The 27,344-nt window shown below is 42.3% G+C and overlaps 2 protein-coding genes across 2 annotated transcripts in view; both read left to right on the top strand.

The window, feature by feature from the left end:
* hoga1 (4-hydroxy-2-oxoglutarate aldolase 1) overlaps positions 1–27,344 on the top strand; it is a 199,544-nt gene that overhangs the window by 75,468 nt on the left and 96,732 nt on the right. The gene's annotated exons all lie outside the window — the stretch shown is intronic.
* Positions 1–27,344, top strand: part of lcor (ligand dependent nuclear receptor corepressor) — a 69,503-nt gene that overhangs the window by 28,421 nt on the left and 13,738 nt on the right. Inside the window, exons 2-4 of the mRNA XM_070828508.1 lie at positions 13,295–13,360; positions 20,445–20,524; positions 24,251–24,383. Of these exons, the coding sequence (XP_070684609.1) occupies positions 13,295–13,360; positions 20,445–20,524; positions 24,251–24,383 (279 nt within the window). The remainder of the gene's footprint in view (positions 1–13,294; positions 13,361–20,444; positions 20,525–24,250; positions 24,384–27,344) is intronic.

Below are 27,344 nucleotides of genomic sequence, written 5' to 3'. Positions count from 1 at the left end.
GCCTGAAAAGAATTTAAAGAGGTCGATGAGCAAGAAAAAAGCTCTCCAGGCATCACAAAACTGTCTGCAATTCATTTCATTTCTTGTTTTATTGTTGACTCTCTGTGACGTTCTATTTTTTCTGTTATTTTTTCTTTTCACTCAGTTTTTTTTTTTGTTGCGACCTTGTAGTTTAATGAAAGCCCCACATAGGCATGTGTAAAGGAACATGTACTGGCCATAGAAAGAGGAGTCTTTTTTTTTCCAGAGGAAGAAGGGAAAGATGCACATTTTAAATGTTACCAGAGTCGGATCAAAGGTCTGAAGGTACTTAAAAATGAAAGCAAATTAAATTACTTTCTTAAAAGCAGACAGAATGAAAGATAAGGCAGATTTTCATCGTTATTCAATCTTTTGGCGCTGCATACTGGCACAGTTCACGTGTCAGTCCTGCAGGAAGCCTCTGCGAACAAAGCTGAGACATTGACCCATTTCACACCGCCTGTCTAGTGAAGTCATTCACATTTGAGTATTCAGTGCTTTGAATATTATTATTTGTCACCACAAAAGTGCTTCACAGGGCAAGGACGTGAAAACACATTAATGAGACAAAGCTAACGCTGAGTGAAAGGTACGAGCTTGGCCCCTTGTATGCCCGTGTGAAGGACCACTGGTCTACCTGATGCTATTAAACAGCTGAATGACTGCACTGATTTAGGAAGCAGGATGTGAAATGCTTCAATCAGTTGTAAAAAAAAAAAAAAAAAAACAACTAAAAGAATGATTCTGCAGTACTAGAGATTTTGTGAGGTATTCTAACTACAAAAAAAAACATTTTTCCTTACAAAGAAAACACGGCAACAAGTCATTTGACGGTCAACGTTTTGAAACGATCTCTGGTTTCAGCTTCTAAAATGGGAATCTGCTCTGGATTTGGACTGTTGGTCGGATTAAACACGTAAGAATCTCTAGGAAACTGGCTGTTTTTTTTAGGGAAAAGTGGGAATTTATCAAATATTTTGTAGGATTAATGCACAAGAGGTTAGCTTTGTTGTTTTAATGCACCTGAACCTTAAAAGAAATGATCAGTTTGGATGTTACTTGCTTGATTTTCACAACTGTGATCTTTGGAGTTGTTTTAATCCATAGGTTCATTTCTCTTTGCACCTTTCTCAATAACTTTCAGTTGTGCGTGAAGAGCCCTGGATGGCACCAGAACCAGCAAACATGTCTGTTTTAAAGGTGTTCGGCGAGCTGCTGTCACTTGTTTTGCTCGGTCCAAATCTCAGCTGAACAGCGAGGCTAGAAAACGGCGGCCTGCCGCTCGTGCGCCTCACGCTGTCACATGATGTGTGACTTGCTGGAACTTACAATTTGCATGAAAAAGAAGCAGCTTTTTCTACAAAGTGTCTGTTTTTCAGCTGTCGTGTCGTTTGTGTGTTTTGTGAACAGTCTAGCACACATTGCAAATAACACACAGGAGGCATCGTTGCACGGTATATAATGCTGGGAAGGTATCGCAAAACCCTGCTGTTATTTTATTAGCACCGGTGCTTAAAGAACGACTGTTGTAGTAAGTTTCCTATGAGCTGCGTCAATGGGGCAGCAGGGAAGTGTGTGTGTGTGTGTGTGTGTGTGTGTGTGTGTGTGTGTGTTTGTGTGCAGTACTCTGCTTCCACTCCCTGCAGGCGTAGTGGGCGGGTCAACCGTTTTTGGTTGTTTTTTTTTTTTTCTCTCTCACACATGCACACTGCAGCTTTCATGGTGAAAGAACTTAGAGGCATGGCGTCAAGTATAAGAGCTCTTGCCGACCGCTCACGGCTTGTTGACAAAGCAGCGGCACGGAGCGATGCATGGCATTACTTCGCTTGCGTAGCCAACAGCCACGGCGAGCCCATGGAAATCACAAAGCCCGTCTTTAAGAGATGTTTTGAACCTACGCAGACCGACACATCCGACTTGACAAAGCACCTCGCCGACAGACATGCCGAGGAATTGACAGAGCGGCAGGTTAGTGATGGAAAACATCATTACGTGACCTCCGATACGAGCCAAACAAGTGGGATATAATTTATGACAAGCAGACTTTCTTCACCAATTAAGGGCAATGATAACGTTCCATTTCAGCTTTAGTGATGCAGAATAGACCAGACTTAAGACAGTCCATAACTTTAGCGCTTTGCAATTTATGTATTTGGATCTTAAGAAGTGTATTCCCCTTCGCTTTCCTAATGTTTGGCGTTGGTATCGTGACAGCAGGTGTGAGGATACAGAAGAAGAATAGACGTGTGACTGAAATCTGAAATCTGTTCTCAGGGGGTGAAAACAGGATTTTATTCCTTGTTAAACTTATTCTTGGCATTTGAGGCATCTTGGCAGGTAAACCATGGAGTTAATTTGTTAATTTGCAGACAGTGCCGGCGTGTTCTCGGGGCTCAGAGGCAGATGGTTGAGAACCGCTGGTCCAGATGGTGCTGCTGCACCCGCACTGACCGCAAGTGCCGGTTCTGTGGTTCAGAAACAATAAGGAGCACCGCTGGCTGGAAAACAGCCAAACCAGCCGAACGAGGAACACAAGTCACTCCGCTCTCAGCTTTGCCCGAATCTCACTTCAAAGGTGCGATCACACCTACGGCTGGGCTTCTCTCTGACCACGTGAAAGGGAACGCAGGCTTGTAAACAAAAGTCACATGGCTCCGATGTTTCAGTCGCCTGTCATCCTGCCAAGTTCAGACATGTTTGGCAGCCAACAGGGCGTCAGAACAAATCAGATTTCCAGACCCTTTATCTTTAAATGAGCACGGTGGATTTAGCTGAGCTCCACACCAGTTAAGAACACATAATAGATAGCTAATTTTCTGTGGCTCGTAATCAGGTTGTGATTTCCTGCAGTCTATTTGATCATGCTTGATTTTCTGGCTAGCAACATGCATGTCTTTACAGCAATGAACAGCTTTTCTAATTCAAGTTTTGGTGCCAACTAGAAACCCATCATATTATCATGTGTGTTTTAGTACGGCATCGTACACAGAGGAGGAATCTAAGTTTGATTTTTATTGTTTTAAACAAATCATTTAAGAAATCCCTTGTGTTTTTGATCCACTTTGAATCCTCAGCTTGAGCAGAATGTCCCTCCGTTCACTTGGGAGGTGACAGATTCACAGTTGTAGGCTGTTGATTCTTCAAATGCTGAGTTCTCCTCAACACACAAACGCTCCAGAGTGTGACGGCACCCGACATCCCAGTGTGAGTCCAGCCTGTGCTCCTCGGTCTGATCTCAGATCTTTTGCTCCATCACAACCCCGTTCTTTGCCACTTTAGCAGGCAAATTAATTGGCAGAAAATAAAAGAATACGCCAATTATCACTCCCCTTATTTAATACCTCGCTAATCACCTCTATCTCCTCCCTCCCCACTGGCAGCCCCCCCGCCCCCCACCGACGTACTTCAATTCATTTAATCCATTTGCACAAATACACAAACTCCCCCATCTCTCTTTTAATTGTTTTCAATTTGTTTCTCGTTAACACTTTTGCACGCCCGCACCTCCTTCTCTCCTCATTTTCCCTTCCATGTAACAGAGTGCTGAGAGAGGGAGAACACGCAAAAAAACATAAGGGGGTGGAGGGAAGAGCTGCATGTTTGTGTTTGGGGGCAGATAAATGAGGCAGAGGATGCATGTAGCAGTAAAATCTGCACAGGAAGAGCAGAAACCACAGCGGAGGGCCTGTGCAGAAAGGTAATACTGAAATATTTCCAGGTGTTGTCACCAGGAACGGAGCACTGAGGGCAAAAGGAAACGCAGAGACCATCTTCATCCTCCTTCCTGCTCTCCACCACATAATGAAATAATTAGATAATTAGACCAGTAATTGGACTATTTTTTTCTTTCCTCCCTGTGACGTCTGCTTGCTGCAGAGAAGAGCAAAGCAAACAGAAAAAAAAAAAAAAAAAAGGAGCATAGATTTAGAGCGGCGCCACACCCTTCTGGGCCCGAGCTTGCCCCAGTGCATTATGGGGGAGTCAGAGACCCAAATTTGCCTTGACCAGTTTTTTGCCTTTTCAAAATTCGCCTTGCATGTTCGCTCTTGTGCTTCCCCATAGGATATGGAGAGTGATTCGCTGCACACACGCAGCCGGCCGTTGCGCTGCTGTTTGATGTTAGGGGGGTGATTCGTCAGCCAATCACAGAGCTCGACCCAGTTTTTTTTTTTTTTTTTCCTTCCCATCCCAGAGCCGTAATAATGTTCAAATGTTGAACTGAACTGATGGCTGGCTCACCTCCATAGCAACATAATGTAAAACCCCCAACTCCACTGTTTGATGTGTGGCATGATGGGGTGTATTTTTGGGGTTGATTCACTTCCTTATGAGACACCACCCAGTTTTGATTGCTTTTACAGGGTTTCTGCTGCGTTAACAAGCTTCTGTGTGTGTGTGTGTGTGTGTGTGTAATGGTGGTGTGTTAGTCACAGAAATAGCTGCCAGCGCACATCAGCCTCCTTTGAGCTCATCACCGGATACTTCAGAGAGAGAGAGAGATGAGATGAGATTAGGGATTTGGTTTGCCGAGAAGCCGTCAGATTGAATCGACACACCACGTTTAGGCTGTGTCTTTCGCCTCTGTGTGTGTGTGTGTGTGTGTGTGTGTGTGTTTGTTTGAATCTCTGTGTTTTGCCATGCCTTTTGGCCAATCATGCACATATTTGCTTTATTCATTTTCCTCCTCATTCCCCAGGATACACACCCACACATACACAGACGTACGTACATACATGCACATACTGTACTTAAATGCACGCACACACTGCTGACGCTACGCCAGAGGTGGTGGTGACTCTTGGTAAACAAGCTTTTATATTTGTGTTTGTTCTCAGACAAAAAAAATGGTTCAACAGTTTCACTGAAGTTTGTTTCCTGCAGAGAAAAAAAGGATTTGGTTGATCTTTCCTCTGCTGTGATGTTTGTGAATCACTGCTCTCTCTCTCTCTCTCTGCTTTCTATTTCAGCACTCACACATTTCACTTGTTTAAGCAACTGCTCACTTTCCCAAAGTCCCAAAATGTTTTTTATTGTGACTGTGATTGTTGTTTTTGTACATTTTCGTTCTAAAATAAAGTAAAGTAAGATTTGTTGAGACTCATTACTGATACCGCTGCTTCCATTCTTACTGACAGGAGAGACTAATTAAATGAAAAACAAGGAGAGTTATTGTTGTAGTTATTTTTATTATGTTAACTTTCTAAAAGACGGAACTTTTATTGCACGAAACAAAGTATGAAAGACTCAAAAAGTACATACCTTCAAAATGTATGGTTGTAATTAACCAAATTAAATTCTAATTGGTTATGAAGATATTGATGTGTGTTGCTAACTAACAAAGAAACGGAGCTGAAGACATTCAGATCACAGAGTGTTTGGTTAATTCACCACACCACAAATGAAGCAGTGGGAAAACCAAAGCTGACGACTAAAACAAGCTGTAATTTTTTAAAATCACCCAAAAGGCTGCAACCAAATTTACTAGAAATGAGTGTTAAACTGTCAGAAATTGAAATGTGGTCACACGTTGGTGACGGTGACACAAAGCTTTCTCGCTTCCTCTCTTTCTGGCTCGTTTGTCCTCTGCAGCCTTGAAATCTGACCCGAGATCTCCATTGAGGCACCAAGGTCAAACTGACTTTTATTTCTTTCCAGCAATCCGACATCATCGGGTCAAACCAGAAAGAACATAGTTCCGACCCTCGACCCAGGAAATATAGAGCTTTTAGAAACACATTTGTTTTAATTGTAGTCGTAGTCAACAGTGTAAATCTATCAGCCAAGCGTATATTAGTCTGCAGGTAGCCACAGTAATCACACTGAATGCTACATTTGCCTTTTCCTACTTTTTCTCACTCCACTCGGTCATTTTTGGACTCTAGGAGGCGCAAACTCAGAGCAAAAGTGACAGAAATTAGCAGTAAAGTTGGAGCATTTCACTGCAGCAACATCGGTATGACACAGTCGTTTTGCCGGTACAGATAATCTAAATCAGCCGAAATCTTCACGTATGATGTGGCTGTTGGTGCACAGCAGAAGACGAGCGCTGCTGTTCACGCTCAAGATTTAGGAAGTGTGTCAAAATGGCTGCCCTGCTAACGATGGCCGTTCAAAAGAACATACTGTGATCAAAAAAAAAGATCAACTCTAAGATTAAGTACATCATTCTACATCAGCCGTACTGTGAATATGAAACGTGTGGAAAAAACTAGATTAGTTTTAGTGTTTGTGGTCGCTGGCTTGTCACGGGACGTCCTCGTGTCGGTCCGAACCCACTCGCCGTGTCCGTCACTGCCACCAGAGTGGACTATTTACTATTATTACTACTACTATTTACTAGGTGCAGTTTAAAATCAGGGTCAGGATGCACACAATTATCCATTCAACTGTATTTTTTTTACCCCCCCTAAAAAAACACACAGCCTCACACAGTGAAAATGGCTGCAGCTAACTGGAGTTTATCTAGAGTGCAAAGATCAGAGGTCTCTTCTTGTGCACCACTGATCTCATTCGTCTTGGATAAACAATTCTCACCACAACTTTATAATCTGTAATATACAGAAAAGTTGATCAGCATCTTAACAATCGTGGTCAGTTTTTCTGGACTTGGAGACGCCTGAAAAGGGGCTTTTCTTTTAGTTTGACCTGTTTTTTGGCTCATTGTGTTTGTGGTGCTTCTCCTTTTGTCTTTGGTTTTTAACTTTAGGACACAACACGAGGACGACACTTATGTAAGTGCCTCGAGGCCGCTTCTTACTGTTTAATGTTGGTTGTTGGAAAAAGACCTACGTAGGAATGCACCTCACATGTGAGCCTTTCACATGTGTGTGTGTGTGTGTGTGTGTGTGTCTCAGGCCTTCGGCTACAATCATAAATTTGCAACAGAAAGCCCAAGGCCGGTAGAGCTTCATAAACATGTGTAGGCCTACTTATTAACACATCTTACGAGTGCTTACCGCACATAAACAGACCAAACCAGGCCTCAGTTTTGAAGCTGTGCTTGCATCAGCTGACGGGATATCAACTGTTTAATTCATGCTTCATTAGTGGCTCATACATAAACTGATTGGGTCCAGCTGACCAGTGAAATCCAATCATTCCTCCAGCTGTACAGGGCAGTGTTTGTAACATGGCACGAGGGTATCAGTAGAATAATACTGTTTAATTGGCATGTTGCAAACTGCTGCAGCTCCGTCCTCCACAGCTCCTCCACATGCGTGTATTGTTTAAATTCCAGCACCTCTAACTCTGCGGTTTTGGAAGTTACCCAGGTCGAGCGATGGTGTCGGGGGGGGCCAAGACTTAAATGCAGAGACCACTAACGGTGTCACGTCTGAGGTGTAAAGCTAACCTGGTTTGTTGATCCTCCCTATCTCTCTGCTGCATGTCGTCTCACTTCCTCTCCCCTTAAGCCCAGACTCCTGTTAGGGTTAATTAGGTATTGATTTGATTGGGGCCAGGCGAGGGGCCCTGTTCTAAGGGCTTTGGTCATGCTAAATTATTAATGCTCATGCAGAACTATATATAGCTTAGGTCCAATGGTCACAAGAAAGCCAAACGATGATTGCCTGTTCCTCTGCGCTCCTTCTCTGCCTCCCTTGTTTTCCTTCCCTCTCCGCTGCTCCATTCGCATTCAATTGATTGTGCTGCTTCCTTCAGTGTCGAGTTCCTTTCCACAGCTGGTTTCTTCACATACGTGTGTGTGTGTGTGTTTTGGTTTGACAAACCGAGCCTGAATGAATTTTTGAGCAGCTCAGTTGCTCTCACAGACAGCAGAGCAGTGGTCCAACAGCACTGGGAGTGTTTTGCTTCCCTCCCTCTTACATGTTTTCATGTAGTACTTGCAGGATTTCCCTGTTGCCATGTCCACGCTGAGGCCGATTAATTTTTTATTTTCATTCATTTACATTTTCACTTGAAAAGTTCTCCATGTAAAAAGAAACTGGTTAATGGTTTCTTCTTTGTCCTCTTGGTCTCAATATTTTCTTATATAATATTTCCTATAACTGATGTATGATATATATATATATATATATATATATATATATATATATATATATATATATATATATATATATATATATATATATATATATATATATATATACTCATTATGACTAACCACTGTCAGCCCCACATCCTCACAGTCTCCACCATTCCTCTAATATTTCCCTTTAACTGTCTGTTCCCTCGTTTTAACATTTAAATCAAGACTATTACTCCTTAAAAACTGAATTTAAGGGATTTGTACCAAAAGTTTGTTTTTATATCATTAGCCAAAATGTTGTTGTTAAAGGATTTTGGGAAAATTAATATCTGTATCGGTCTCTTGTGTTGGTTGGGTTCTACCTGGTAAACTTCTCCTCCTCCTCTATGAATAAGATCAATAATTCCAGCTGCTTAGAATAATACCAAGGACAAATGTAACTCTGCTGTACCTGGGCTAATGTTAGCACTGTTGTTCTCTGTGTGTGTGTGTGTGCCAGTACGTTGGCTGTGTTGACATGTCGGTGTTATGTCACATGTCTGACACTACCTGTAAGTGTTGGTCTGAAACTGGATGAAATTAGCTACTAGTCTTAAAACCCAACGCATAAATCACATTTCAGCTTTAAGTGAAACTAACTAATTACAAGATGAATCATGTGATGGATCATGTGCTTGATTGCAGATGTTGTCAGGTGTGTGTGTGTGTGTGTGTGTGGTTACACAATCCATCTCAGTTTTATTATTTGTCACATTATGTGTCACATCCTGCACCTGCATTCCCGGATGAATGAGGTTTCATTGTGCCGTTCATGTGTTCACATCTGTTCACAAGTCTTGTGTTATTAGGGGTTGTTTGCCCTTTCTGGTGCAGATGTGGATTAGCTCGACGTCTTGTGATTCCTTCCATGCATGTATTTGTGTGTATTTTTGTGTGTCTTTTTGTGCGTGTGTGAGTCTCTTAAGTTTGTGTCACGCTGCTCTCGGCTGTGCTGCTGTTCTCTGTGAAGTGAAACGAAAGTGACACAATGGAGTTTTCAGAGATTGGGGACATATCTGTGTGTGTGTGTGTGTGTGTGTGTGAGTGAGTCTATATTCGAGTGCAGTTTTGCATAACACACTGACAGAATCCCAGATGCCCATAATGTATGTGTGTGTGTGTGTGTGTGTGTGTGTGTGGTCTCTCTCCCTCTACCATGTCATGTGTAAATGCTTTTGGGCCCAGAGTGTGTGTTCACTAACTGACCTACATTTCAGGAGCTTTTTGCCTGTGGCTCGGGAGACTTTGTCGCAGTTATCTCATCTAGCCAATCACATCCCCTAATCTCGTTTGTCCAATCACATCCTCAATCTCATCTGTCCAATTGCAGCTTTGGCCTTGCGGGGGGAGTCATCCTCTACTGTACGCTGGCTTCTGCTGCTGCTGCTGCTGCTGGAGATGCATTTGTGACTGACTGTGGCTTTGAATATGAAAACGCTCTCCATCTCGTGGCCCAAATAGCACAGGGGCCCGTGTAACTTTGACTTTCAGGGCTGATTTCTCACACTGCAGCGTTGCCACCCTAATTATTTCCCACCCTGACTTGAAAGGAGAGCTGTATTTCTGTGCATATTGGCAGCTGAAGAGGAGGGGAAAAAAAAAAGTGGAAGCTTTTGAAAATTCTTTGAAGCTTCCTTTTTTTTGTTATCAAAGCTGCCTTTGTAGGCCGCATGAATTTTGCATGTGCAGGTTTAAGAGAACTTTGTGAAGTGCCTGTGTGGGTGTGTATGTGTGTTCCTCCACCCTGTGCAGTGCTGGACTAATTTGAGAAAGACAGAGGGGGGGGGTGGAGGAGAATGTTGACTGACCAGAGGAGATTTGGGCAGTAGCTCTGTGATGCCAAATAACTCCACCTCAATAGCATTCGGGGTGTTCAAGGACATGCAAAGAACTTAAAGCTCCATTTCTGCACAATCTGCAACCCCAAAAGAGACATGACGCCATGTGTAGACTTCAGTTTTGCAAACTCAAGTTATCAAAATGATTATGTTTCATGTGATGTGGTCCCTGGCTCTGGTCCACAGCCATGTTATAAATGTTAGAAAACATGAAAACATGAGTCAGTGTCGGAGGTGCACCCACTCAAGCTTCCCCCTGCCTAGTTCAAGCCCTTGTGTGTGTGTATGTGTGTGTGTGTGTGTGTGTGTGTGTTGACATCGTACCATCACCACATGATAGGTCTTGCTGGAATTCAAAGGATAACACAACTTAATTTGTTTCTGGCATCAGGCCAAAACAAGCTGAAAAGACTAAAGGATTGGTAATGAGGGATTTCTGACACACACACACACACACACACACACAAATACACACACACAAACACTTACATACTCTCACACACACCATCCCACGCACTTTTTGTCAGGGCAATGTGACTTTAATGCACCATACTGGCAGTCATGACTGCGCTCATTGATTTGAAATGAACACATTGAAGTGGAATTTCATACTCAACTGCAACTGAAACACACGTCTTTAGACCAAATATACAATTTACAGAAACCGTGAACCAGTGACTGAATATGATGGAGACTTCTTGATGCTATGAGTCTGAGTATATTATTGTCTCTTAGTTAAAGTATTTTATTCTGGGCAGTATTCAGAGCAGTTCATCATCACTGAGATCTTTAGAAACGTTGGAACGTGTGTTGGAAGTGTTGTGTGTTGGTCTAACAGAGCAAAAGGCGCAGGTGTGTTTCCAGATTTAGTTGGCAGGTAAACAAGCTACCTCCTCTCGTCCTCCTCGGTGTTTACGTCTGTATCGGGCTTGATCTTTGTGCCATCGTCCATAAAAGTCCTCCGTGCCACGTGCTGTCGTCGTTCCCCTCACCAACGTTGAACTTGGAGTCAGAAGAAGTGTTATTATTATAATATTTGCAAGGTGGTTCGATCCACATCTCCTTCTGTCCACATGTCAAAGTGTCTTTGAGCAAGACACTGAATGCCAAATGTCCCCAGTTGTGCTTGTTTGTGAGGAAAATAATCAGTTAAAGTTGCTTTGGATGAAAAGACATCTGCCAAATCATGGATGTATTTAAATAAACCATTAAAAAGTTCAGTTCCAGCTTTTTTTTTAAGGGTGTTTACATCTATAGTAGGTGAACAGTGAGAAGAAAAAAGGACCATTGCACACAATGTTTCTGTAATTTATTAATCACCGTCATTTTTTTTGCTTTCTATGTGCGAACCCGTGATATTTTCCAATAATCAAACCAGGCCGGTTTCCGATTTGTGGGTCGATCCACGTGCCACGTAGCAGTGAGAACGTGGGGTGCAGTTTGATTTAATCTGGATATTCTCTCAATAAGCAAGCAGAATGGGTTTAAAAATGAGTGGACAGACAACACACTGATTTTCCACATGGTAAAAACATGGTAAAAGTGGGGGTGGTCCAAACTAATTGTTCCACCCTCACGCTGTGGCTGCAGCACCCATGGGTCACACAGTGGAATATATCTGATTGGCCCGATCAGGTCACATGACCTAAATTCAACTCATTATGTGCTTTTATGCTTAAAAAAAAAATCCCACAGTGAAGGAACAAATGAGTCCAGAAGAAGTAGGAAGTGATGCTGGTCGCTGTATCACGTGTCTGCTGATTTAACTTTGTGGTAATTTGTCTAATTACTTCCTGTTCCCCAAAAACTGCAGGACTGTGCTCATCTGCTGTGGATGTAAACATGTGTCACAGTGCAGCTCTCAGCATTTTAACCTCTTCTGTCACCATGTTATTGAAGTCCAACGTGCCGACGAAGAGCGCTTCCTGCCTCAAACCTCAAATCCTGAAGTCAGTCACATAGAATAAAGACGTAATAAGGATTCATAACAGAGCAGATATCTTACTAGTTACTGGAACGTATTAAAGCACCGCCGCAGTCCTTGAATCTCTGACCTCCTTCCTATTGGCTGCTGGTAACACTGGAGCTGCTGCAGCTGAAGTGGCGTTGCTGCTGTCATGAGGTCGTCCGTAATGATTTTATAACAGACAAATACATTTTCCACGCCGGCTGTGGTTCATCAGGCGAGTTTATTCCTGCGATGTAGAGTGTGGCCTAACAAGCGGCCACACTTGAACCTTCTGTCTCTGTGTGTGTGTGTGTGTGTGTGTGTGTGTGTGAGCTCCATCAACCTTTTCATTCTATGCTAAAAATGCACACACACACACACACACATGTATAAACACACCTACACGTGTCTTTGTCTCCGTTTCTCTCTGTCTGCTTCCATTTCCATTTAATGGAGGCTGAGGTGGGGGGTGGAAGAGAGAGGGGGGAGGGGTATGTATGTGCATGTATGTGTGTGTGTGTGTGTGTGTGTGTGAGGGTGGGGGGGGTAATATTGCAATATGTATTTATGTTTCTATGTATGCGGTTGCCAAGCAACAGCAGAGCGAGGGTATTTACAGTTAATAAAAAGTGAGTGACATTAGCTTGGTGTATAAGGTAAAGTGCTAATTTGCTTTAAGAGCTGGAAAGAAAGACAAGGGTGTGTGTGTGTGTGTGTGTGTGTGTGTGTGTGTGTGTCTTTTGTGCATAGTGACTAATAAATGCTTCCACACCTTGTTTGTGTGTGTGTGTGTGTGTGTGTTTCTATTGTCTGTTGTGTTAATATGCATAATAAGCACTCACCCAGCTTTGTCTTTGGAGATATTTCGTTGTGTTTCTAGTTGTGTGTGCCTAAAAAGCCCTCTGTTGTCTCTATTGTGTGTGTGTGTGTGTGTGTGTGTGTGTGTGTGTGTGTGTGTGTGTGTGAAAAGAGCTTCTATGCCATTGTCTGAGTGTGTGTACACACACAATCATGTATTTTATGTTTATTATTCTCGTCAGTTTTCATCACGTATATAAAAAAAACAAAACAACAACATGAATTCACAGAATGATTCAAGATTACAAACTCCTTTGTGCTGCTGTTTGTGGTTTTATTTTTTATTTTGTCGTTGCTGTTTTTTGTTGAAGTTGTTGTTGATGCCGCTGGGTGAAAGCAGTGGAGGCTTTGCATCAGCATAACGTGTCCTCCAGGAACATCATCCCATCATTTCTGTTCCTCACCCTTCAAAAGTTAAAGAGCGCTTCAAATCTCCTTTAAAAATGGTTTCCTTGTGTACATGCTGCATTTAAAAAAAACAGAAAAAACAAAGCTGGGTTTATTTTAGCCTGTGTGTCAGTATTATAGCTGCTGTCATTTGTCAGTTGTTTAAGATGGTAAACATGTCACCTCACATTAATTTCACATCTCCTTTCTCCGCAGGCTTTGAAAGCATCTTGGAAGGCTTGTTTGGGCCGGGACTAGTCAACGATATCACTCTTTTCCAAGGTAAACACACAAACACACACAAATTATTCTGCGCACATGGTTTGATTTAGTTTTAGCAGGAGCTCAGCTCTAAATCTAGCTTCTTATTTACTCAGGGAGAGTAAAGTTTCGCTCATTGCCATCGATACAGTCTCTCTCACACTATCTACTTGTTGATCTATCTTAAAGACATGTGTTGTCACGCCTACAGAATAAACTGTACAGAAAACACAACACTATGTTTAATCTTTAATAAAACCATATTTAAACTAAAGCCAAATTGAGGCTGGAGAAAGGGAAAGAAGGAGATGTTCAGCTTGTTGTTAAGATGCTGAAAATGCACCGAGGTGGCAGTTAAAGTCCGACGGGAAACGGCCCCCAGCAGAACCAGTCAGCTAATGGTGCAGATTAAAATCTTTCTTAGATTCAGTTTCTGGTCTTCTGCTGTCAAGTCATGTCATCGTGCTAGTGCTAATTTTAATGGAGTCATTTAGATACAGTAAAATAAGAAGCAGCCCGGCCGTAAAGGAGGCTCAGACCGACTGACGAGGCGATGAGAGTCCAATGAGAACACCTTTTGCTGCCAGACCTGGAAACATAAACTGCTGGATGGATAAAAATGTCGATGAAATGTGTTGGACCGTAGCCAGACATAGAGCAGTGTGATTTTAAAACACAAACACATATCATCACTCAGACTTGTGAAGTGAAGTGCAGAAGAAGTCTGCAGCTGTTCTGCGTGTTTGCGTTAATGCATTCTGTCATTTTGCAATGCACACTACTTAGGGAAATAACAGCATGCATGTATGGATGTTATTTAGGAGGCATGGAGGCCCAGAGCCCTGTGGGAAATACAGTATAACACAAAATATGTTGAAAGTCACCAAAACTGCCATCTGATTCTGTCTCTCAGAGCGAGTCTCCTGCTCCGAGTGACACAAATTAAATATGGATGTGATGGGAATAAAATGAGCGAAGACCAATCTCACCTAAATACCCAGATCTTACTTATACTCTCTCTCTCTCTCTCTCTCTCCCTCTCTCTCTCTCTCTCTCTCTCTCTCTCTCTCTCTCGTCCAATCACGGCGAAACGAGGTCAACATGGTGCCCTGGAGTCATGTGACCCCCCTCCCCCATCAACTTAAGGCATTTTTAGAATATTTCTGGCTTGTCTACATCATTTTCACTCATGCATTACTCTTCCATATACACACACACACACACACACTCCAAGCAAAGCCCTTGTTTATTTACGGAGACAAACACACACACACACACACACACACACCAACGACACCAGATTTCATAAACGTGCAACAGCATTAAAGTTGCATTTTGTGGCACTGAACCGTTCACGTACATGAAGCTGTTTGGTTAATTTCTTTCAAAGGGCTCTTATCCCTTTCTGCATCAGTGATTAGTGATTTCCTACATTTCCCACAATTCCCTGTGGCACTCTTTTTTAAAGAAGGGCCACATGCATCAGTCAGTCAGTCCGCATCAGGCTGTAGAGTCTGAAAACTGTCATGTGAACATGTTGTTTACATACACTCACAGTGGCCTCGCTGCATGGCTTGTTATTTTCCACCATTTGTCAAACATCACACCTGATTAACTGTGGCATCGTGGGATTTTTCTATAAAATTGTTACCACAGATGTTTATCGCTCTGCCATTCCTCAGTCCAGCGTCCTTTCCAGCTTCCAACACGGTGATAAGGGCCGGCCAGATCCACCTCCTTAATCAAACTGGGAATGCTGGCATGTAAAGATCGTTATCTGAACAGCCAATGTGTTAAAAAAAGATCGGGGCGTTATTGTGACTTAAATAACAACATGTATTATTTCTGTATTCTGTGGGTGAAGGAATCAGTTTGTGTATCTAAAAGCTTCTGCAGCAGAAGTCTGCATACAGTTGGTTCATTAACATGAAGCTTATCTACGGTGTCCAGGAGGTGCAAAACAATTTTACAATACGAGAAACACTTTTACAAAGCTGGAGACAAATTTACATTTTAGAAAACATTTTTACAAATCAGAAAACAAAATTACATTTGAGAAAACAAATTTACAAGACGTGAAACACTTTTACAAACGCCGAGACAAATTTACAAGTAACTTTTTCAACCGGAAAGGGAATGTACCGCGTTAATCGGCTCAACACCGCTTGACTGCCGTCCATCGTGGGTCGCCATGAACTCCTCATCACTTCCGGTTCTACTTGACAGTTGGTACATTCCCTTTCCGGTTGAAAAAGTTACTTGTAAATTTGTCTCGGCGTTTGTAAAAGTGTTTCACGCCTTTTAAATTTGTTTTCTCAAATGTAAATTTGTCTCAGGACTTGTAAATGTGTTATGGCAATGATTTGTAAAAATGTTTTCTAAAATGTAAATTTGTCTCCAGCTTTGTAAAAGTGTTTCACGTCTTGTAAAATTGTTTTGCACCTCCGGGCCACCGTACTTATCCCTTTAAGGTCCGCACCAAGAAAAAAGTGATGGAAAAATGTATTCTTTATATATTTTATTTCCTTGAGGCACTAATTACAAAAATCTATGTTTTTTTAAGAACAGACCCCACATTTTTTGAAATATTGGCCTCCACCAAACGGTTGAGATGTCGTAAGTAAAACATGTTTTCAATAAGATACAGTGAGTCAAAATGTGCTCTACCATATGGTTGAGCGGAAGGTTAAAGGGTTAAGAAACCATCAGGTTGCTGCAGAAACAGTAACCTGGCAAATTAAGTGCATGTGAACACTGAACCATGAGCAAGAACACACACACACACACACACACACACTCCTTATAAACGGTGTTAACGTCTTCCTCAGGCTCACAGACTTGCACACAAACACACATGCAGAAACTTGACTACCGTGAGGGTGGGGGGTCACATTAGCAGTGGGACTGGAGCTAATTGGCGCCTTCCCAGGGATATTGTAAGTGGCACAACCACAGGGTTCAAGCACAGCTCACCTTTGACCTTTTCATTACAGTGAGAGGCAGAGGTAGAATGAGAAAGAGAGAGTAATAGACTGTCCATGTGTCTGTTGCACGTCTCACAGGAATGTGAGAGGAAAGTGAAATGTGATTGGACGTGGTTGCTGTATTGTAAGAAACACACTCTGCCTGTACACATTAGCAGTGGGACTGGAGCTATATATATATATATATATATATATATATATATATATATATATATATATACACACACAGTGCTTAACAAATGTCTCAGACCAGCTGTCATAAAAATGAGAAAACACAAATATTTTAGAAATCTGTCAAAAACTTGTTTCAAATTAAACATTGTATTATTATTTATTAGGCAAATAACAAACTGGAACAACTAAATAGTCCTTATTCACATATTTTAACCAGAAATCTTAATATCTAGTTTGACCTCCCTGATTGTTTTCATGGACTTTTCCTCCGTCTCTTTTGTTATTGAGCTCCAAATAGTTCCCAGCTGTTCCCACAGACTTTCTTTGGATTAAATTAGTGTGTGATCTATTTTTTAATCCAATAAATCCCAGATCTGTTCGATAGGATTCAAGTCTGGACTTTGACTTGTCCAGTCCATCAGTTCCACTACTCAAATCCATCATTGTGATTAAAGAGCTGCACATACTGGTGGTTAACCATCACAGGAACTAAAAAAACATTCTGGTAATCAGCAATACTGTTAATTTAGGACAGGGGAGGGAAACACCTTCCACTGGGTGGAGGTCTAATACATTTGTTAAGCTCTGTATATCTTAAAAGGACCATACTGGTGTTTTTGGATGGTTCGATTCGACTTAAAACAGCAGCTGAAATTCTTCTTGCAGTCACGTCAGAGCCAACTTCCAACCAGCAAGAGCAGCCAACCCATGTTTTTTCAGTGTTTTGCTCCAGTTGCATGAAAATCAGTTAGCATTAGTGCTAAAATGTGAAAGTCTGCGTGAATCTTTTGCATCTATATTGCTTTACTGAGGAAGAGCGCTGCAACCAGGGAACCAGCAATTAGAGATGGTTTGAGTATCTTGTAATTCTTATAATAGTCTGATAATAACAATAAAATCCTTTATCTCAGAATTACACTTCCGTACATTACTTCATAATGATAATGTTAAAGTGAATTCACTGTGATGGACGACGAGTTCTGTGCTCCACAGAGATTGTTTTTCTGTCTTGTTTTTGGAGTTCTTTAGGTAGAAAGAGCATTGGTTGCAGGAGACTACGAAGAGGAAAAGAGCTCATCTGGAAAGCTTAAGTCGACTGTGTGCACAGATAGTTTTGGTTTCAACCGCCTCAACACGAACTTGTTGCCGTGTGTTCATTTTTAGTCACATCAGGAGGCGATTCTTGACATTATTTCTGTGTATTTGAGCGAATACTCTCATGTAGGTTGACACATCCCATTAGAGAAACGTGGGGTTCACCATGGTAACGGCATGAACAGGGTTGTTTTGTTCACCGGTAAAATTAAAACATTAACACCTTATTTTTTTTAACATTTAATGCCACGTTGAAGGATTATGAGATTGTTTTTCGCCGTCCTCGGGGGGGCTGACGAAGACTTTCGACTCGACTTCATGTGCTTCATCGTCTCAGCTGCTGAAAAGCAGATATTTCAGAGATGAGAGGTTCTGATGTGACATGTTCTGTATGTTAACAGTACATTATGGCCATATTGATTTTGATCTCCTCTCTTTCTCTCTTTCTCTCTTTCTCTCTCTGTGGAGCTGACTCGACTTTCTGTTTTCTCCACCCGTCTGTAACACACTCCCACTTTTCCTCTCTTCTCACTGCATCCCCCCCCACACACATCTCTCTCTCTCTCTCTCTCTCTCTCTCTCTCTCTCTCTCTCTCCCTGTCAGTCTGTGGTGATGTGGTCTCGGACTGTAGTGAGGTCTTTTAAAGAAAGTGTAGTGCCATGGCAACAGCTCAACTGTAGCCAAGTCAACAGCAGCCTCCCTCCCTCCCTCCCTCCCTCCCTCCCTCTCTCCCTCTCTCCCTCCCTCCCTCCCTCCCTCGCTCTCTCTCTCTTTCTCTCGTCTGTCTCTAAAAACGACTCTGTGTGCTGACAGCCGGCGTCACCTGAATCAATCATAAGCCCACAAGCGCAGGATTAATACAGAAGTGAGCAACCATTGATGAGTAATGATTGTTGAGAGACTTGATTCAGCTGTGTCAGTAATTATTTAACTCTTTTTTTTTTTTTTTTTTTTAGGGCCTCCTACTTGATCTCCATGAATGTTGTTTTCTTCTATTGTTTTCATTTTCTTTGCCCTCTTGACATATGAAGTGTTTCGCGATGTCGAATGAAGAGATTTACTTACTCACTGCGGTTTTAGTCGCTGACTTCGGTCACGTCTTTGCTAAAACCATGAAGTAAGGGTCTTCTGAAATTCCTGAAACAAACAAAATAAAACATAAATGAATTTTTAAAGAAAGGGAACTCAACAACAAGCAGCACAAGTAATCGTCACCTCACTTCGCTTCACACACTCTCCATGTGGTGTCAGAAAAACTCATTGTTATGAAACATATTGACACCGACTCAGACCCAGGCCTAGTTAAACTGAAGAGTCAGGTTTAGGTTACTAGGGTCTGAGAGGACCACTGAAGAACTCTACCAAGAAGTGGGGAGTCTCTTGTACTTAATATCCAGTTCTCTGTGGGATTTCTTTTAGATTTTTTATAATAGCCACGTGTTGAAAAACTGCATCATCCATCTATTGTCTATATCGCTTAACGGTCACGGGGGGGCGGGGGGAGGCTGGAGCCAATCCCAGCTGACATTGGGCCAGAGGTGGGGTACATCCTGGACTGGTACACTGGACACTTAGAGACAGACAGCCATTCACGCCCACCAATCAGCCTAACCTGCATGGTTTTGGACCATGCCAGCTTGTGGAGGACGTGCAAACCAAGGTTCAGATCTGGATTCGAACCCGGAACCTTCTTGCTGTGAGGCAGCAGTGCTAACCACCACCCGACTGTATCATTTACACCCGAGTTTTTTGATACTGTAAGATCAGTGTTTTCTGGATGCGTTGAGTCTTTAAGGCCCCGTAGCGTATTCCAGATGGCAGCAGACTAATTGTTGCAGCAAGTACTGTGCATTTACATTTTTGAATATCTTACTGCTTTGGGTTCACGTGAATGACTGCGGGATCGTTGTTTGTGGTTATATTGTTCTGGAGCTCTAATGCTGTCAAGGAATCCCATGATAGACGAAACTTTGCTCGAGTTAACTATGATTTGTTTTGTTTTCTGAGAAGCGCTGCGTTGTCGGATCATCCAGAAGACCCCCCCTGCGCGTGTTTTAATTCATTTTGTACCATTTGCAATTAGAGGGTCTGCCCACTTCTCCACTCAAATGGAGGGAGACGGGAAAGCTGTGAGGAGAGAGAGAGAGGAGTGTTTCAGTTTCATGATGTGCAGTAAGTGAACTACCAGGAGACAGCAGCAGCAGCAGCAGCAGCCCACTGAACATGCTCAGCTGAACGCAGTCTTGGAGAGAGGGGTAATTAGTTCTTCGCAAATACGGCTTCAGGGCATGAATACTTCACAAACAGATGCAGTCTTATTTACATGCACACACACACACACACACACACACACACAGAGGTATTCATGCAGTGTTTGTGGTCTTTAGGCAACGATGTATTCGATAGCGAATTGAGCTCATCTGTCAATCACAGGAGTGGTTAGTTTTTGCAAGGCGTACTTAACGTTTGAAGTTAGTCATCGCTGTAATTTAATCATTGGGTGTAATTAAAAGTGAATCATTCTAATGCTGTTGTTGTTGTGGTTGGTGGGCCCTCAGCTGTGACTCTCTGCAGGCTCGACTGCACGTTGAATGAAAACAGACGATCTCTCCATTGATTCATTTACACCCAGATATACAGCTGGTTTTAAGATTCAACCTGGATCTGATTGTTTAAACTGAAAGAATGAGTCAAGTTTAATGTTGTCATGTTTTTTTCTTCTGTTAGTTTTCCTCCACCAGAGTTTCCTCAGATCTCTCTACCTGTTGATAACAGGGCTGTGCATGTGAGCAGTGTGTAAGATGGAGTTTGTCACTTCACCTGTTGCTTTCTGCCTCCTTCTTTCATCCAGACTGCGAGCCCGAGGAAGTGTCTGACTGGTCCTTTGATGAAAACTGTCTCTTCTGCTGCTTGAGACGCGAGAAAGTCAAGGTAGGAGACGACACAGCGGCTTGCACGTTCTCCTCGTGTTGACGTGGGGGGGTTTTCCTCGGCCCATGTGTTAAACGCATGTTAGCATTTATTAGCGGTGCGACGTTGTCCTGAACTCAAGGAGTAGCTTTGGTTTCAGAAAACAAAAACGAAAAACAATAATTATATTATTAATAAATGCGTTTTCCATTATAATGGTAGCAAAGCAAAAACTAGAAATGTCATATAAACCTCTTTTATCAATACTTTATTTTTTTCTGATAGATACTCATTGAGTTTGCATCTTTACTACAAAGAGAACTGTGCTTAACTGCAAATTGGAATATTGATTTTGTTGAGTTGAGGAGTTTTAACAGCCTGGTGTGAGTGTAGTGTGCGCTGGCTTCAGGCTGCAGACTGGCCCAACTATCTTAATCAATAAGGCACGACGGTCTGGCAAGACTCGGGGCACAAACGTCTGCCAAGCACCCGGCGCCCCACTCGCTGCAGCTCGTGACGCTTGGTACTTCGAGCGCCCGGTAATCACTGGTGGCAGCTCAGATGATCATCTGAAATCTTCCCTCAGCTTGATTATGGCGGCTGGACAGTGAGCACGGTGAAAATTCAGACCACTTTCAAATCAAATGTGTGTTTATATGGAGCTAGAATCAGACCAGAACTCCCCGTGAGACCCGTTCCCCATTGCACCTTTCATACCTTTTTACCATTTGCACAGACCAACACTAGTGGTTTCTCCCTGCTTTGAGTCTTTATTCCAGGCTAAGCTAATGGAAAGAAGCATATTTCTCAAAATGTCAAACTATTCCTTTAGACAAAATGTCAACTTAACAAAACCTACAATAGTGTTTACCTTTAAACTACTTAGACATTATCAATAATTGGTTTTAGAATATGAACTGTGCAGCATTTGGCATTTTTCCCAGGCCTACAGTAAATGAGAACATGCACAAAATATAATAAAAACCCCCAAAAGAGCAGGGAGGGACTGAATGAGTGTCATTCTACATTTCAAAAAGACACTAATGTGTTTTTCTATTACATTTTTTTTAACGTATATATATATATATATATATATATTCTACAGAATAGAGAGAAATTCTTCCTGCCCAGTTCACCACTTGTTATGTGACTTGTCCACACATTTGTGTTTTTGTCTGCTGACATTTTTGAGCTTTGTGTTGGAAGTGCCACGTCTTCCTCTTCCTCCTCCTCCTCCTCCTCCTCCTCCTCCTCCTGCACACTTGTTATTTGTGTTCTTCAACCATTACGGTCTTGACCCCAATTTAGCTTATGAAAGGAATGCGACACAAGGATTTGGAGGTGTGTGTGTGTGTGTGTGTGTGTGTGAAAGGAGGAGGAGGAGGAGGAGGAGGACATGGGTGTAAATTAGTGAGACTCCCACAGCAGCAGGGAGGCCTCTCTAAAAAGTGATCAGAACAGAATAATAATGAGTCTATTGGACCGGCTACTAGTTAATACACACATACATATGCACATACATGGACATTGTGGTAGAAGAGGTTTGATACCAGACGAGAGCCCTTGTTGGATGTCACCCTCACTCTCCATTCCCATAGAGGGTGTGTTTAAAAAAAAAAAACAAAGAAAAACCCACAGGGTACATTTGATTAGGAGACACATTAATTAATTAATTTAAAAAAACATGAGAAAACGCAAATGCCCGTTTAGGTGGAGAGCAGTAATGAAAGATGGATCTGTCACTCATGCTCTGTAATTAACTTTTTGATCTTATCACAAGCTCTTGAATGAATTTCAATAAACATCGTTGATGGAAACACGCAGAAATCTGCAGTTCAATGGAAATAAAACCACCACCTGCTGCTTGTACTTTGCTCATCGGTCCATGTTTTCCGTCTCCTTTATTTTTGGGATGTGACTGAACAAGTGAATGAGGGAGGGAAGGAAGTGTGTGTGTGTGTGTGGGGGGGGGGGGGGGGGGGGGTGTCCTTCCCTCGGCCGTTGCTTGTTTTTCAACTTGACCCCGGTCCGACCTCTGAGGTCTGCCATCTGTCTCCTAAAAACATCCTTGTCTCACCACCTCCCCACTCCATTAACCCCCATCTGTCTCTGGGTCCGTTCTTCTGTCTCTCTCTCTCTCTCTCTCTGCTCACGCCACTGAAGCTAACGCTAACGCTAACGCTCACAGAGACACTGTATGTATAGAAAATGTACACAAGTGCAAAGAGTAATTACAGATAAGACCTGAACAGAACAAATAAAAAAAAAAAAAAAATCTCAATCAATCAACAGCAAAATCAATTAAACAAAGCCCAGCAGGGACTACAGGACTTTTTTTTTTTTTTTCCAGCAGTGTCGTCTGGCTGGTCAATAATCATGTCAGCAAGTCATAGTGTACAAACCATAATATGACCAAATTTGCACGCAATTGACGCGTTAATTGCATTTCTCTTCTAATTTAACGCAATTTTTTTTTTACTTTTCTTCTTCCATTAGGACTTGAAAGCTCTCTGTGTTGCTGTTATTACCCTCTGCTTGTTTGTGAAACGCCAGAGGAGCTTCAGTGGGCGGGAACCATTGATTCATTGATCTGAGGCCATGCAAGCTGCCAGCAGATAGAGAGAGCTGAGGGGAGGGCGGTGGGGGGGGGTTGTAATAAAGACGGAGACGGATAGTGAAAGCCCCTAAAAACATACTCATGCCTCCATTTATCTCCTGGTGCCCGATTCAGGTGCTGAATTCACATTCCCTCTTTGTTTGATTGTTTCTTTCTTAATAATGCCTCGCTGGTAGACCCATGTCGCATCAGGGTCGAGACCTTGGATACCCAGAAGGAAGCCTTTTGATTGGCTGTGAGCTTGAAAAGGCCTGCCTCCAACAATGGTAGAGATATGAGCTATTCCACCACATCACCTCTCCCTGAAGTGTCATTTTATTGGTTATTGACACACTCGCATATACTTCTTGTTGGATTCTGTGCGGTGGTGCCACCTAATTTAATGAACACATTCATCATGTTTTGCTGCCTAGTTACCCTCCCCCTCACCAAATTGTGAATTCACAGTCGTTTTTAACAGTTGAGAGCAGATAAATGATTTAAAAAAACAAAATTACTAGTGGATTTCCACATTTTCCCCCCTTAAATAATAAATAAATACAATTCAAAACATAATTTTAGAATAGGCAGGGAGATTAGTAATTGGTAATAGTCAGTTGATTAGCCAATATGATCAGCTCAACACACACAAAAATGACATCAGTTTATGTTAAAATTAAAACAAACAAGCAATTATGTAGCGCTGACATGATTTATCAATCAGCTGATTACCAAACAACCATTTTACTGAACATTGTTTATGTTACATTCGCTGGCTTCACTTTTTTATATCATTACAAATTGAGCATTTTTTGGGTTTTAGACTCAAGGGTCAGACTGAACGGTGACATCTAGTGAAATCTAGTGAAATCTAGTCAGAGTGCAGTGCAGCCACAAGACCACCACACATGCACTTTTATTAATTAAGAGAAAAACAATATGTGCACCTATAAACTGGGAGTTAACCAATTACAGACCAAAGAATGGAGAGGGCTGCATGCAGCTGCAGCCGCAACATGTCTCCTATTGGCTCACGCAGCTGAGCAGAACCATGGGCTTAACCATGGTGAAACAGTCAGCATGACACAGTCGGGGTATTTTCTGACAGATCGGGCCTTTGCTAATTTTTACTTGTGTGTTTGTCTGTGTAGGAGCACAGCGTAGAGAGCGGTGGAGGCAGCCAGGTGCTGTCGGAGTGTGAAGACGTCAAACGGGAGCAGTCACGGATCAGCCGGCTCGAAAGACAGGCCCAAGACTTCCTCAATGCTGTGTTTCACAGAAAAGGTAAAATCCACACACCACACACAGAAATCAGTGTTTACTTTCATTGCTCAGTTTCACAGTCCCTCTGGTCATAAATATCTGGAATATGTAAGAATTTCCAGAGGTGGATTTAAGCCAGAAAATCTGGTTAGTTACTGGGGGGAAATCAGCAAATATAAGGGAATGTATTGCTAGAGGTTATTATATATTTTAGACATTTACTGTGAGAGTTGAAACTAGACCGTTTCCAGATCTTTATTTATTTATTCTCTGAAAGGTAATGGAAAAATTATGGATCTAACCACAGCCGAGATCCTGCAGTTTATTGCTTTTTGTTCAAATGATAAAATAAAGCATAGTTAAATCTCCTACACATGATTAACAAAACCAATGACTTCATAAAATCAGAGCGGTAAGAATCTTCTCGATCACGTAGCGTAAAGTTCTTCTAGTTTTCATTTATATCGTCCTTCATGTGTGTCCACATTTTGGACAATTCTGGCCTGCAAAAAAAGTCATCTGTACTCGGGAATATCTGTAATAAATCTTTGGTTTCCTGTCGGGGTTAAGGGACTAGAGACATCGCAGCAGATGAAAAATATGTCAATCACAAAGCTTTTCAGGTTATAAAACTATGGGCTTTGGGAACTAAAGTAGCTGTTGTAGTTGTGGAAAACATCATGAACAAGCTGAGCACCTTAGTACAGCTAATCAGGGAGGACACAAGTCTCTGTTGCAGAATGACGTGTGAAGTTGCGTGTCATCTGCATAATTATGACAATTTGTACAGTTTGGATAAAAAGGGAACCTGGGATTGATTCCTGAGGGGCACCAGATGTAAGTTTTTCAAAGTTTTACAATTGGAACAAAGACATTTCTGCCCTCCAGTTAGACCCTAAATCGGATAAGATCTGGGCCAGAGAGGCCGACCCACTTTTCCGACCTGTGCAAACAGTGCCATCATTACAATGAGAGGCCATGTGGGAAACTGTGTGGAGGGTTATTTCGCTTTGGTAGAGTCGAGGACAAAAAAGTTCAACTTACAAAATGGGGGAAGTGATAACACCTGTGAGTTTTGCTACATCTGTTGGCATGAGAACAGCTTGAGCTAGGAAAGATTCGTTCACCAATCAGCGCCGACCTGAGCTTTTTTGGAGACCAAAAATGAGACCAATTCACTGCATGACTTCTTATAATTGGTCACATGAGGACTGCAGCCTCAGTGTTGAGAGCCAAATATAAAGCTGCACCCTGGTTGATGCAAACCTGCAGCAACCATGAACAATATGGGGGCTGATTACTCTTTAGGCCAATCCCATGAAGCACGTTTTAATGATGTTGATTCGACTTGATTCTACCAAAATTAGCATAAGGTTGAATCAACGCTGCATCAACAAAAACTGAGGATTATAACCTCCATGAAGGGAGGATTTACTGCAGGCGTGTTATGTTAGGCAGCATTAGGTTTAGCTAGTTTAGTTTAGTGAGCACAGACTAACAGCTTCTTCATTAACCATAAATTACAATAACTAATTGGCTCAAGATTTCTTTGTTGACCAAACTGCTTAGTGAACCCATTACCCAAAAGGAATTAGCATCCTGGCTTCACATTCAGAGGTGGTTGGATGTGAGTGTTACTTTAGCTTGTATTTACATGCACACATTCAAAGTCAGAATATTTGCTGAGCTGCCATCGTCCGCTCCAAACTGGGAGTGTATCATGTTTTATCCCAAGGCAGGCAGCTATTTTGTGACCGAGGAGAGCTGAGCCTTGTAGGCAGTAGCTTGTGTTGTGTTTTTTCCGGGAGGGAGAGAGGGAGGAAGGAGATATCTGTCCAATCAATGCATGGCCCCAATCAATCTGGCTTCACTCACACAGGCAAAGCTGCCTGTGGAGCTGCCATATATAGAAAGATAAACAATCACGCAGGCAAAAGCATGAAGGGACACACACACACACACACACACACACGAATACACACTCTCACAGCCATTAGTACAGACCTGTTAGCACACAGTCAGGGACACAGACAGCATTAAAACAACTGCACATTCACCAAGGAATGGAGGAATAAGGGCCGGGAACATGTCACCGATCTGCTCTGATGTGATCGTATGGTTTAAAACATCCCACTCAACAATACATGTGTGAATATCCTGTTTTTAAACAAGTGATTTTAATTCTTCAAAAGCAAAGAAGTCCACATTGTGTGCTTATCAAGTGATGGAAGCAGACAGAAGCTTTGGTTTTAACCTGCTAGGATGAAGCTGAACTGCAGCACAGCCATTTATCATGTGCTCCTTTCTCGTGCTGACAGAAAGTGGCAAAACTCCCCTTAAAAAAAAAAAAATCTGGCAGAATAATTTAGCCTTGCTTGGGGCAAACGTCACACATTGCATGCCTTGTGATTCCTGCTGCATAACCTCTTTGACCGCCACCTCTCTGCAACACACACACACACACACACACAGTGCAAATCAGCATGCATTCACTGATACAGAAATGTATGTGAGCTGCAGCCATTTGCGTCTGTCAACTTGCAGCCTCAGGAAGCTTCCTCTCTCAGGGTGGATGGCAAAATTCCTGAACAACTTAAGGAAATGTTAAAAAAAAAAAAAAAAAAAGCTGCTGGCAAATCACTCAGCTTTGTTGTAGCGAGGCCTCTTGTGTACCTTTTGCACAAGCCTGTACTGTTGTTGCACAACGGCCATTTCCTAGCAAGCACAGCACTCTGGGATTTCCCCAGGAGGTTTCTCAAGGTGGCAGCATGAAAACTGCACCTGTCAAAATGGAGCTGTATAACTACGGCACATTTCCGACCTACTTCCTGGTCTTTGTATTCAAGGCCTGCTCGATTGTGGCGAAAGCGGGCAAATGACCTCACAGCTATCTGCGCACTTCCAAATGGGTGAATTGCTTGAATGTATTAAGCCTTCGACGGAGCACAACATACTTCAGTATGTAAGCTCTTTTATTGCCAT

The sequence above is a fragment of the Pempheris klunzingeri genome, chromosome 3 (assembly GCF_042242105.1).
Source record: "Pempheris klunzingeri isolate RE-2024b chromosome 3, fPemKlu1.hap1, whole genome shotgun sequence".
Lineage (NCBI taxonomy): Eukaryota > Metazoa > Chordata > Actinopteri > Acropomatiformes > Pempheridae > Pempheris > Pempheris klunzingeri.
The sequence above is the reverse complement of the archived record's forward strand: the minus strand, read 5'-3'. Positions and strand labels throughout refer to the sequence as shown.